The sequence below is a fragment of the Brachypodium distachyon genome, chromosome 1 (assembly GCF_000005505.3).
Source record: "Brachypodium distachyon strain Bd21 chromosome 1, Brachypodium_distachyon_v3.0, whole genome shotgun sequence".
Classification (NCBI taxonomy): Eukaryota; Viridiplantae; Streptophyta; class Magnoliopsida; order Poales; family Poaceae; genus Brachypodium; species Brachypodium distachyon.
Window position 1 is genome coordinate 19,576,231 of NC_016131.3, and position 14,392 is coordinate 19,590,622.

Sequence of the window (14,392 nt, forward strand, 5' to 3'; positions counted from 1 at the left end):
TCGAAACAATAGCGATTGATAACTGGCATAAAAACTAAAATTGTAATGGATACCACGAATGCAGATGAACAGCATGTGGGCAGGCACACACAAATTTGTAGGAGGAGCACAAGTTTCAAAAACTGTTAAAAAATAATTGAATGTAGCTCATACACTGCGACATAAATTTCATTAAGAAAAAGGACCATTTATAGGTAGGTTGCACCAAAAATAAGAGTGACACTTTAAAGTGAGATATTAATAGCTCACTTTACTCTTGTTTTTTTGTGTAGGCAAAGCTGGTCCATCTTTGAATGAAGTTTCACAATCCACATCACATAGCATAGACTATATATATATATAAAAAATTATGAAAAGAAAATTTGAAAATTTCAGAGTGTGACTGTAGACAACTTCATGTTCATACGTGGCTTTCCGGGACGGCGCTAGCATGCAAACTGATACTGCATGCATGTGTGTGTGACTCTTGTTGCATAGCAGTACTGATTTCAAACGTGTCAGTGCCTTCCCTCAATTTCCGAGCATTACGTATGCGTACTGTGTGTACGTACGAATTCTGTACGTGCCTTCGTTCCCCTTGGTGTACGTACAGGGCTGTACGGCATGTGAACAGTGTGCCGAAGGAATTCAAGTGTTTAGTCAAAGGTTCAAAGGCACCGCGTTAAACACTGGGAATTTAACCGCGCAAACTTTCACTGTTGCTGGACATTCAATTGGGGTCCGCCGGTGACTGTGAGGGTCCGTACGAGACATACATGTCGTCCGTTGGAGCAAATTGACTTCACTACTTACTGCTTGGCTGCCAAGTTACTTGGCAGAGTATAGGAGCAGACCTTTCTAGGATTGAAATCCTCAACGGTAGGGGTTCGTACCTTATTAATAGTCTAGAGTGGGTAGTGATGCTCACCTGTGTCCATCTCACATCTCACATCTTCCCAAAAAAAGTGTTTTGCTAACAAGTGAGTTTTTCTAATTATGGGCGACAAACGTCCAAAAGTTTGGAACATATATACTCTCACATGGCTTCACACAAAACCTAAATATATTGGAGGTTCAAGAGAAGAACTATTGCAACGTTTGGATAGACCATACGTTAATCAGACTTGACTGAATTAAGACCTAAAGTTTGAATCTTAATTGAATTATTAACGGGATTCTTGCATGCCTTCCTGGTTGTGAATCTTATTCTTGGCCGCCTAACCGGGTCATCCTATGGGTGCTTTAAATGTTCATAGGAAAGACTGTTGAAGTCCAGTTTCTAAATTGGAAGTTTGAATGGTTCATGCATTGGCTTGCTGACACTGTTGCCATTCTTGTAAAGCAGATCAGTCATCCCTACCATTCGAAGTTTCGAATCAGAACATTCTGGTTCAGTTGCTCCGGAGAGAAAGCGGCTGTGAGTATCTCATTTTATTTTATTTTGCGAAGCGGCTGTGAGTTTTCGCAAAAAAGAAGCGGCTGTGAGTATCTCGGTGAAATGCAGAACGAAAGTGGCAAGGGCGCAAGATGCAACGGCATGAACTAAGGGCTCGTAGAGAACTCACATAATCGTCGGGAGAGCAGTTGAAGAAAATGACGTGCAGATTCTACTGGATTCCGGAATCCTGCTGATTCCTCTCGCTGTCGATCGTGCCGGCGGCACGCACCAGAGAGGCCAAGGAGAGATGCACAAATTAGAGGCTCTCCCTGCAAAATCCCAACCCGCCGCGTCCTTTTCATCCACCAGATCATAATTTAACCTTGCCCCGCCCAGTAAAAGATCCACTATTAGACGCGTTTAATTCGTTCTCCACATGGACGTCTTCGTCCCTGGTCAGCGCGCCCGGGCGCCGTCGCCGGCCGGTCGCCACGTGCCCGCAGACTGTATTGTTCCGCCTGGACCAACAAATCCCAAAGTCAAACATAACGTGCAGGCAGCTGCCGCGATGCGAATTTGAGCTCCGTATGTACTCCGTACGTATATAATGTCTGCTTGAGTTCTGTTTTTTTTTTCTTGCTCCTTCGCAATGTAATGTAATTTCTCATCTGGAACTTGCAGGGCAGCTTCTGTCTCTTGGGTAACAATGACTGGGTAGCTGTTTTTTTATTTTCAGAAGATGGAGTATTGGGCACTCTGGCGAAAAAAGAAGAAGGACGGACTCGTACGCGGTGTTGGAAATGCGGTAGAGAAGAATGAACCGTGCGGTGTAGAAAACAGAGGATTAATCTTAGCCGGCAAGCTAAGACGAACCCAAAGCAAATGTAGCATGCATGAGTAATAAACGAATAACATACGGGTCGAAGTACGGAAGATGGTCACAGTGTGGCGTATTTTTCAGTTAAGTGAGAATTAACAAGTCGGATGAACACACGACCAAGAATATGTATGCACGCCGTTAAGATGTTTGAAAGCATGCCTGATCCAAAAGCAAATAACGAAGATAAAGCACTGATGGAAAAAATATACTCATTCAAGATGCACTCGATCACTTCTAACCACGTTGTCTGAAAAGGACAGGTTCTTGCGAGATGAGCTGACCTGGCTCTGACAAAAGCTGTCCGTTTTTCCAGCGACTCCCGTGTCTCATTTTTCTGTCTGCTCGTGACCAGTTCGAGCAGATTCAAACAAAGAAAGCGAGAGAGAGAGGTCAACCTTGTATTGTATTTCTGATACTTACTCGGATGCTGCGTTTGGGGCCTGTTCAACAAGCAACTGAAGAACATGAACAAACGCTTGAAACTTTCTCTGATGCTTCTGCCTGCCTCCTCTGTTGTTTCTATTTGCAGCTCGCAGTAGGGCGTGCCCGGGAGACGATTCGCTGCAACGCACGCACGAGCAGCTAGCCAGAGAGATGGGTCGCACGTGAGTCAGACGTGGCCGCTGCAGGTTCACACACACGCATATGCAGCCCCGGCGTTGAGGGGGCCGTTTGACTGAAAACCTTGAGGCCGATGGTCCGGTCAGAGCCTCGGACTTGACAGGATCAAAGGTCAGCCAACTGACTGTACGGCAGTTCGAGAGGCGGAACTGAAGGATGTGTAGACACCTGTAGTACTATTCAATCAGCCGGAGTTTGTCGCATGCTGTGTCGGCTCCATGTGGTGATCGATCAGGGTAGGTCAGACGATGGCTATGGTTGTGCGACTGCTGTTAAATGTTCGTAAGCGCATGTAGCAACCAACGGTCACCGAGCTTTGAAGCTTTGAGTTGCCAAGCCCTCGCTGGACGGAGATGGTTCTTGAATCTTGCATCTAGAATTGTATAGGTCCGACCTCCGATCCAACCGTCAGGGATCCAAAACAGTAATCTAGGGATACGATTGATTAATTATTTCTAGGTCTGGTCCTCCACAGGGTTATCAACATGGAGTGAGACATAGGGGTATATCTCTATTGGTGGCCGAAAAGGACTGGAGTAATTCGGATTGACTATGGCAGGAAGAGCGGCAGGAAATGCCGTCAGGCTAATCATTTGCTGCAGAGCTAGATGAACTTGTTCGGAAACCTGCTTCAGAAAAAGGGGAGAACTAAGAAGAGCCTAGAGCATGCAGTCCATGTTCGCATCGCACCGCTTGAACCGGAGATCGACCAGTTCGTGTTCTTTCTTTCCTCGATTTGTACTGTATTATACTCTTGAGCGATTTTTTCTTCAATTTGATAGTGCCTTCAAAACAAAGAAACACCGTTTTCCCCACCACCTGCTAGAAAGTTAACCATGACAGGAAAACGGGAAAACTTGTACTAATGTTCTTCGTTGAGATAAGCGTGCTCTGTGGGCATAAGCGATTTTCCGAGGTACAAAACATGTTCAGCAGTTGGCAAAGCCTGCCAAGAATACAGACCTCTTTTCAATGGTAAATTGTATTTCAATGCTACAAATGATGAACATTCGAAACAAATAAATAAGTATTTTTTTCAAAAAAATAAAAAAAATTTCATTAAATGATTCATTTTGGCAGAATTTTTCAAACCATTTTAAACATAATTAATACTCTCTTCGTCCTGAAATACAAGACTCATAAGTTTTTAATGGTTGTCAATATTTTAAACTTTCACCAAACTTATGGCGTAAAACATTAACGTCTATTATAGTACTACCAAATCAATATACCAAGGAACCATATTTCATGATCGATTTCGTTAATCTTGATTTGGCACCAAAAGTAGAGATATTTTTTACAATAATTTCGATTGAATTAAAAAAAATTAATAATCAATAAAATAAATACCTTTATTTTGTAAACGAAGGGAGTATTTTATAGGTTCGGTTTGCTTTTCTCATCTCGGTTGTCGGATCGTCTATTTTGCGGAGGAAATAGCAGGAGTTGGGTATCGTGCGGCCCACTAGAATATACCGAACAGAATTCCGAACGGGTCGACAGAAAACAATAGGCCCAGTAAGCCGGCCACAAAGCCCGTGAAAATCAGGTCCTAATCCGAAGGATGGAGCACGGTGTGCCGTACTGGGCTCGGTCGGTCGGCCGGTACTGGGCTAGAGCGAGAGGGGGTTCCGCGGAACGGGTGGCCGTGGTCGCACCGGCCGGTGGCGATCTGACACGCGGTACGAGCGGCGGCCGGGCGTACGTGTCCAGCGGCGACGGGCCCGTGACCCCGGGTTCGGTACAACGGAGCCGTATTTCTCGGGCCAATGCCTTCCGCACCTCGATCCCAAACACCGGCCCCCTTGCCTTGCCCATGGCCTGCATCTTCCCCTGCTTCTCCTCTCCACGGTTCCACACGGTTTACCCTGCAGCCCCCCCGAAACCACCAAAGTTTCCACCGCAGATCACTCGCCTGCCTGCTTGCCTGCTCTGCCCTCCTCCACTTCTCCTCTCCCCCCAACAATTCCCTCACACTAGCTAGAAGCTTTGGCGGTTGAGTTGGTAGCACAGGGCCCCCTGCTGTGTGTCTCTATATATATACTCTGGTGGGATCTGGTGTCTTTGTTGTTGTGGTAGCCAGCCAGCTAGCTGAGCTTCTTAGGTGTGTGAGATCGATGAGGTCCATGGGGAGCCCGGACTCGTCGTCCGGCTCGGCACCACCGCAGCATCAGCAGCAGCAGCGGGCGGGTTCGGCACCGGAGCTCCCGCCGGGGTTCCGGTTCCACCCGACGGACGAGGAGCTGGTCGTCCACTACCTCAAGAAGAAGGCCGCCAAGGCGCCGCTCCCCGTCACCATCATCGCCGAGGTTGACCTCTACAAGTTCGACCCATGGGAGCTCCCCGGTATGTACGATCGAGCCGCCATAAAATTCCCAAACGGATTAAAGAAAGGACCGATTAATCATCATAGCTTATCTACAACTATGCAGAAATATTATTCTATTATATATTCTTTTTAGAAGCGCATATGTATGTGTAGATCGTATATGTATGTGATGCTGTCGTGCTTTCATATGCGCTCGATACATCGGGGACGGATCGACCAGAGAAGGCGACTTTCGGGGAGCAAGAATGGTACTTCTTCAGCCCGCGCGACCGGAAGTACCCCAACGGCGCGCGGCCCAACCGGGCGGCCACGTCGGGGTACTGGAAGGCGACCGGCACCGACAAGCCCATCATGGCGTCCGGGTGCGCGCGCGAGAAGGTCGGCGTGAAGAAGGCGCTGGTGTTCTACCGCGGGAAGCCGCCCAAGGGCCTCAAGACCAACTGGATCATGCACGAGTACCGCCTCGCCGACTCGTCTAGCTCCGGCGCCACCGCCAGCCGGCCGCCGCCCGTCGTCGCCGGCGGGAGCGGAGGCAGGGCTGCCTCTCTCAGGGTACGTACGTGTCGAGCAGCCTATCGTACGTAATAATTAAGATTAAGAATAATTAATGACCTATTTAAATGCTTATAGACACGGCTGGTAGGGTCTGTGGTTGATCGAGTTAATTAGTGTGTCTCATCAGCTGGATGACTGGGTGCTCTGCCGCATATACAAGAAGATCAACAAGGCCGCGGCCGGGGATCAGCAGAGGAGCATGGAGTGCGAGGACTCCGTGGAGGACGCCGTCGCCGCGTACCACCCGTCGTCCTACGCCATGGCGGGCATGGTGGGCGCCGGGGCACATGGCGGCAGCAATAATAACTACACCTCGCTGCTCCATCATCATCATCATCATCACGACAGCCACGAGGACAACTTCCTGGACGGCCTTCTCACAGTCACAGAGGATCATGCTGGCCTCTCGGCGGGCGGCACCTCGCTGCAGAGCCACCTGGCCGCCGCGTCCAGGGCGAGCCTGCCTACTGCTGCCACCAAGCAGCTTCTCGCTCCTCCGTCGTCTTCAGCAACCCCGTTCAACCGGCTCCACGCGTCAACGGCCGTCGGCATCCTTCCCCAGGCAAGGAATTTCCCTGGGTTTAACAGAAGCAGAAACAACAACACCGTCGGTAGCATGTCGCTGTCATCGACGACGACAGCCGCCGCCATGGACGACAACGGCCGCGGCAACAACAATGCGGTAAACACCATGCCTGCATTCATGAATGCTCTCCCCGTCGTGCAGGACGCGTCGACATACCATCAGCAGCATGTCATCCTCGGCACTACCTCGCTGCCGGTGCCGCCGGAATCTACGGTGTCCGGCGCCGCCTCTGCTTTCCAGCAGCAGCAGCATCCCGTCCAAATCTCCGGCGTGAACTGGAATCCCTGATCGGAACACGTTAATGATACCGACACCACATATGCGCATTCATGCACACGATGCATAACTTTTACAAGTCGTAAAACATTGCTAGCCAGTAGTTGATGCAGTACTTAGTGGTAGTCGCATTCAGTGAGCACCAAGTAGTAGCATGCACATCACTTTTGCATGCATATATATATGGCTGCATTGCACCGCGGGCACGTACTTGTACGAACTTGCTAGCTATACATAGCTAGGAATTAATATCTGGGAAGTAAAAAAAATCTAGCCAGCTCATATATACCATAAGTATTAGCTTCATATGTATATGCAGAGTATATTGTAGTGCATCTAGAAGCTATATATTTAGTTAATTCAAATCCCAGTCAGATACATTTTTGGCGGGGTTTACTCTCCTATTTAATTGCAAGCACGAATGTAAATAGGGTATATGCATGATAACTGCATGCACGCATGTGCTTGATCTTACATGCACGCATGTACATTGTATAACTTGGTAGATGATGATATTTTTGTATTTGCTTTGCAGCCTTGTAAAACTATCTTAAAATGGTTTAATTATTATATCTAGTACTGCCTGTGAATGATCATATTACCCATCATATTGCATACTGGATTATCTATCTAGATAATTGAAATGTACTCCCTCCGTCCCATAATTCTTGTCTCAAATTTGCCCAAATATGAGTGTATCTATTTCTAAAAAACGTCTAGATACATGTAATATTTCCACAAGAATTATGGAACGGAGAGAGTATATATAAGTAAGTTTAAAATGCATTCTTATCCCCTAGGTATTAACTTTGTAAGGGAAAAAGTCACTCTCTTTTTTTGTAAACACCATGCATGTTTGATGCATGACATATGCCACACCATCTATATATATGTACCCATCTCTAGCCACTCCTACCATCCAAGCCTCAAGTTGTGCATCGCCTTGTTGCCTTCATCCACTACACCTTCTACCGCAATGGCGGCAAGGTCTATTGTCGTGCCCCACAACCTTGAATTACCAAGTATCATCTCCTTATTTTCGACTAACTTGTTTCCCATATATATCTGATGGTTCATTATTGCCACCGGATCCGCTATCTCCTCTCAAACCTCTCCATTGTAGCCACAAACTTATTAAAAGAAACCTAACTCACCATTCTTGTGAAGCGCTTCCTCTCATTGTGCCAAACTCCATTACGCTATTTCATCTTGCAAGAAGTGGGATCCTTTTTGAGTGCTGAATTCCGACCACCATTCGGTCGCCTCTCTCTTTTTGTTAACTCCTTCTCGCTGATGACGAAGATGTGGAAGGCGAGCCTAACTCGCTTAGATGCAGGATCTCGCCGTCTAGGTTAAATTCTAATGAACTTGATTCTGGTTCCTATTTACTACGGACTTTTCAATCCTTAAATAATAATTTCCTCGACAAGGTGACTCTCGACACGTATCTCCTCCCATTGCCCCCACCATGCTAACAGAATTACCCCTGCCCCTCTCCTCCTTCTCCCTTCCCGTACACGTACACGCCCTCCGACACAATGATCGACTCCATTGCGACTTTTCTTAGGAGATCCGGTGAAGCCAATTCCAAATATGATACCGCCGTGATACTCAGCGTGTATGCTAGCTGGATAGTAAGTTGGAATTTTGGATAACTTTTGGTTTTGGTAATGTTGTTTACCAAATATTCCGGCCTTTCAAACAAAACTAGACAGTCCTTATCATACCATGTCGATTGCACCCACAGATATGTAAAACCATGATAGGGTGTGCAACCCCATCACAATAAAATCTCAACAAGCTCCATGCTACTCGTTGGTAAATTAGCCAGGTTTAATTTGTATCTCTCTTTATCCTAGTCAATTTAGAAATAATTATTTCTCAGTATAGTCGATAACCATCTGGAAAATCATGAATTTAAATCTGATACATGATTAATTTTTTATCCTGAAGAAATATAGCAAAACTGTTTTTCCACTCGTTAAATCAGCCATGTTTTCTTCCACGTGTGTATTTGCGGGGGGAGGGGGAAGAAGGTGTGTGTGTGTGTGTGTGTTAGTTAACCAGCTTACTACTGTACGAGCGACAGCCCCCGGCCAGTTCCACGGCCAGCCGTCGAGCGCGACGGCTGAGACAAAATTACATGGGCGCGCGGGGGGTGGCATAGCAGATACATACGCTAGCTGTCACGGCGATATGACGAGACCGTCTTGCGGGCGGCAGGACGAAGGGAAAGTTAGGCGTCTGGCTTGACAGAAAAGGAGTTACTAGCATTTTTCCTCCGTGCGCCGATCGTGAGCGAGACGAGAGAGAGAGAACTTATTAATTAGAGAGCGCCGCGCCGGCCCCCGCGCGCGCGTACGGGCGTTCGATACGTCGGCGCCGAGTGGCCGTGCATGCGCCCGGGCGCCTTTCGTCTCTGTCGCCTCTTGGCTTCCCCGATTTGGATAACTTTCCCGACAGGGACGTGGGCGGGGACGGGCTAAGCTAAACGACGCATCACCCGATCGCGTCGACCTGACGCGTAATTACCCGCTTAGCTTAGCTTAGCTGCATCCATCCATCCATCCATCCTTATCTTATCTCCCGGAAGAATTGACCGCGCGCGCGCGCCCCCCCCGTGCTTTGCTTCTCTTTACCCCCTCTCCTGCGATCCGCTGCCCTGTTTTTACACCACCTTTTGGGCTCCGCGAGGTGGTAAATAAATTCCTTTTACCCCGCCCGAGCGCTACGTGTTGGGCCGCTATTGCTGTAACCTCGCACCGGATGCGCCTGATTGGCCGGCGGGGGTTAAAAACGAGTCTAGTGTACGGTCGGTATCGGCATTACGTATTATCCCGTCGCTGTCCCGGCGACAATGTGTGCTGCTAGCGATCGACCTATCGGCGTCGATGTCAGCCGCGACTAGCTTGACTAGACAGGCAGATCAACGGGAATTGATGCGGATTTTTTTATTTATGTACTTATTTATTTGCAGGATACGTCGGGGCTAGGCAGATACGAGGACAAGAGTAGATATTTTATTTACTTCACTTTGTGGCTTGTGTCTAGCTAGCTCTGGGTGAATTGAAGTGAAAACCCGGTTGCCCGTTGCCTAGCTAAAAGTACAGCCGCAGAAGCTAGTGCGTTTGTTTTGGGTAGTGTTAGCTCGATCGTTATGAAGCATAAATCTCCTCGATCGATCGGCCTCCCCGTGTAGTCTTTCTTGATTCCCTCACATTAGACCTTGAAAAAAAAACTACGGAGTACTACAGTTAGGAAGCATGGATAGATGTGGACCTAACATGAGGAAATGTTACTATTAGCATATTATTGTAAGCTGACTGGTAGCTTGTTGTGACGGCAGCAAAAGAAAAATCTTCTGTTACCAAATAATTTTTTTGCCAGACTACGAGTGAAAGCTAGCTCGTATATACTGTATACAACACAATCCAAAGATGATGGCTATTAACCTGATTTCGAACCGGATTTCTAGGGCATGTCTTATGCTCTCTCTTTTTTTGCGAGGAACTCTTATGCTTTTCTTGGGTGGAGTACAACATTTTTCTGAAACATTTGGTCGACTTAATTAGCACGTACGTGTCGAACTAGGAAGACACAAATGCCAAAAGAATTAAAAGGGATCGAGAGAAGTAGGGAAAGATTTAGCAAGTAAACTAACGATTAGCTAGTAGCAAAACCCATAAAAAACCAGTTCATAAAGGCATTAGGGATGAGGTTAGTTGAGGGTTAGGAATTGTTTTACAGGATTAACGATCCACCAAAATCTTGGGTTAGGTAAGCTAACCAAACTAATTAACCTTGACCAAAGTCATTTATCTTCTCCCCAACAAAAAAGAAGTCATTTCTCTTCGTCACCTAGAACTAAACTACTGTGAATGAATAAAGCGATCAAGCTAACATACAGCACATAAAATCTTTCAAAATCTATTTAGACGTATTAACCCCGGTTAACTCTTCTAATTAATAGCCCAACATACAAGCCACTTGCTCCATTAATCCCAGTGAATAAAGTGAATAAGCTGGCACCGTGCATATAACAAGCCACCCGCAAAAAAAAAACTAAAAAAATAATTTAAAAAAGCCACGTGCTCCATTCTATCCCACAGTCGCATGGCGCCGGTATGACGAGCTGATATGAGGTCCAGCCAGCCGGCCCTAATTACAGGCCGGTTCCGTGCTCCGCATTCCAACTCGTGGTCGACCTAGCTAGCTAGACTTTTTAACCAACGGTGCATAGTAAAAATCACGACGGTGCGGTATAAACACGATCGACGTCGCGCTCAATCTCGCGCCCGGGCGGGGCAGGCAGCAGGTGCCATCACTAGCTAGCTAGGCCGCTCCTATTCGGGTTAGAGAGGAGATCGAGGTTACTTCGCTGTAATAGAATCTGTCCGCCTGGTGTGTGTGGCCGGAACCGAAGGCGAAATGCCCCACGCGTGAGTTCCGAATGACTCGTGCCATGAGTAGCAGTAGGAGCAGTAATGAGCTAGCGCTGTCCTGTGCGCGCATGGACGACGCAGAGTCAAAGCGCTGAAAGGCACAGTACACCGCTAGTCCGCTAGTCGAAAACGTGAAAAACGAAAAGGAAACGGGAGCTAGCTAGCTAGCTAATCAAGCATGTACACCCGGCCACTAAACGTACGTTCGTTCTCAAATCCGATTCACCCAATCTCGTGTCCGGGTCCCGTGCTGTTGCTATACAGAGGCATGCGAGATACAGGCTAGTCGCTATATCTGATTCGGTCGACGCGCGCCCTGGGGTCTGGCCACCTGGGGCCGGGGTTGCCATCTCTGGCGGCGCGGGCGCGGGAAAGCGGAGTGCAACGGCTCGGTCGCCAGCTTTGCCATCCTCTGTCCCCGGCACGTAGCTGTCCCTGCCCTATCGATGCGGGTGACCTCTCCCTCTCGTCTCCCCCATGCGGCCGTGCCCTCCCGTTCCTCACAGCGCAAAAGCGACAAAAGAGAGGGGGAGGAATCGGAAAGATGGAAAGGGAGCCGCGTGATCGAGAGGCCGCTTTGGCACCACCGGGACGAGTTAAACGGGACGGCCGGGCCGGGGGATCGGATGTGACCGTGCTGCTGCGGCCCAGAGCGGAATGCATGCACCGTCGTCGGCGCTGCGGTGCGGTGCGGGGATCGGATGTGACCGTACCGCTGTCAGAATCGTTACAGTCTGGAGATGGGACCGGCCCGGCCTGGCCTGGGGAGCGCGCGACGGCGAAAGCTGCCGCGCGGCGGTAGTTATCGGTCCGATCGATCGCTCGATCGTGGGCGGGGTTAATAATGACGGTTTAGAAGCGCCGCGATTCGCCCGTTAACGTACGTACGATACGTGTCGGTTACACGGTTAAGGCCAGCGGTTACAGCTTGCGCGCGCGAGAGAGAGAGAAGAGAGAAAGGGAACTGGGATGTTTTTCCGTTGGCCCACTTCGCACTGGCCCTCCTATTATGGGCCGCCCTAGCGTGGCCGGCCATTAACATACTAGTTCGAGTTCAAGCACCGCATGATTCAACTGCGGCTTGCTGTGGAGAGGAACCGACGTGATAATTACTCCGTAGTACTGTATACGCAAAGGAGTCTATCGTGTTTCCTCTCCAAAAAAAAAGGAGTATGTCGTGTGTTTTTTCTTTTTTACGAGTATAAAAGGAGTCTATCGTGTTGTTGGGCCCAGATTTAAGACAAAGACGTCACAGGAACTCCATGGAAGGCCCATAGTCTTTTTTGTTTGTTATAAGCCCGGTGTGAAACACACGAGCTGCCAGTATTCCGAATGAATTGTAAAAACAATGTCCAATGGCGTCAGGAAAGATATCACTGCATCACCCGCAGTAAAGGAGCACATTTTTTTTTAGAGCAACGATATGGTTTTATCGATTCAAGCGACAAATTACAAAAAATCGATACACGAACGAACGCAAATAACAAAGATACAACAAAACTAAAAGCTTCATGGTAGTCTTTTGAAGTAAACTTCTCTTGATCCATCCTTCGCATCTTGATACTTCATCACGTATTCGTTGACAAAATTGCAGAATAACATGCTTACATAAGCTGAACTAACCTTAGAGATTTTGAAAAGCCGCATGAGCCGCCCACCTCAAACGGTGAGAGCCTAAGATCATTGAACGCACCATGGTCAGGGTAATACCTTTTGCAAGACAAGCTATAAAACTGCTTTCCGTCGATGAATCCACAAGGAAAAAAACCAGCAACCCAAAAAGACGTGTCGTGAGGACCACTGACTCCATGGCATACGTTGCAACGCCTACACCAAGACGATGAAGGAGCCAGGACATCAATATTTTAGACGACGGTGTTCCCATCGCCAAGACGCTATCGAGAATCACACAAAAATCTAGCAAAAAAATGTAGCAAAACTTGATGCCATATGTTGTTCTGTGATTCCTCTCGTCTCTTTAAGGCCAGATCCGTCGTGAGAGCTGACGAGGGGAAAGGAGCACATTTCTACGCTTGGTCAAAGAAGAAGAATAATATTTCTACGGGTTTCCTCGCGTGGACAAGAAAGATACCGGCGCACGCTGTACGTGCAGAGATATAACGCAAAATCAGCAACCAAAGCAACAGCCGTGACCACGCTTCCGCCAAATGTTTTACTTCAGTACATATATTTCTTGGGTGAGACGTGACGTACGGCTCGAATACATGAAGCGTGTCCTGCCCAGCGAGCCGCGCCGTGCCACTAGACGAAATCTGCAGCGCGTTGAGAGGTGCGCCGTGCGAGAGGATTCACACAGATTGCGGTCGGTACGTAGGCGCGGAATCGTACCGGAGCCGCGCGCGCACGCCGCTCCATCTCGCTTTTGCGTCAGAATCTTCTTCCGGAGAGTAACTAAAGATGCTAAGTACGCAATCAATCATGGTATTATCGCAACCCCCTCGCTAATGATCGATCCATGCGTGCAGGTGCAGGCCTAGGGCAGTAGTTGGGCATTAAACAAGTGCTGACGAGGAGGCCGGCCGCTCAAGTGGATGCGATCATGGGGATCGTAGCTAGCCGGCCGCTCGCTGCGCCAGGTCACCCCCTGGAACTGAAAGCAACGCCGTACATTGGCTGCGCTGGGATCCGGCCCGGGCAGGCGGCACTCGAGTGAGTATAAATGCGCAGATGGATGATGGGCTCGGACATAAATAAAAGAGCAGAAAGATACTCGCCGTCTCGCATTGCATCGCATCGCATCGCAGGCAGGCAGCCGCGCCGCACAGAAAAAATGAAAACGAACCTCGCGGCGCCCGTGCGCGCGCTTATACGCCGCACCGGCCGGCCCGCCGCTTTGCTCACGGTTTTATTAAAACAAATCTTGTTAGAGGACTCCGTTGCCTATCCAGTTGGACGGAGTAGTGCCACACCGTTCTTTTGGACTTTGGATTACGTTGCTTTTCAGGGGAAAACAAGTCTTGCCCGTGCATTTCTTTACCCTCGAGTCGTTGGATGCAAACGGAAAAGGCGGAAAGTTCTCGCGTCCGGCCGCCGGTTTACAGTGAAACGAGTCCGAGCTGATTTTCTAAGTTAGAGCGGCAGTTGCTGTCAGAGAGTGTTCAACAAAGCCTCGTGATTGGGTGGTACTAGCTCATCGATCCATCCTTCGTGATCCGTTCAACGCTTGGCCGCTCTGACCGTCACGCCAAGATTCACCGGTCGCCCCTGCTCGCCTCTTGTTTATTCTCCACGCACTGTCTGACCCGGCTTTTACTCCAACACCCCTGGAAACATGCTAATTTTTGGGCGCCCAATTGTCAAAAATAATCTCACTCGAAATTAATGC

General features: G+C 48.6%; 1 protein-coding gene across 2 annotated transcripts; it reads left to right on the forward strand.

Annotated features, from left to right (window-relative positions):
• Positions 1-4,654: 4,654 nt before the first annotated feature.
• Positions 4,655-7,212, forward strand: LOC100834687 (NAC transcription factor NAM-B2). Of its 2 annotated transcripts, none has more exons than XM_003562843.4 (3): positions 4,655-5,204; positions 5,408-5,739; positions 5,870-7,212. In XM_003562843.4, exons 1-3 carry the CDS (start codon positions 4,976-4,978, stop codon positions 6,614-6,616), a joined length of 1,308 nt encoding a protein of 435 aa, XP_003562891.1. In that variant the 5' UTR covers positions 4,655-4,975; the 3' UTR covers positions 6,617-7,212. The 2 variants fall into 2 exon arrangements, with proteins under 2 accessions (XP_003562891.1, XP_024312456.1); XM_024456688.1 differs by having other exon boundaries at positions 5,906-7,212.
• Positions 7,213-14,392: the final 7,180 nt, after the last annotated feature.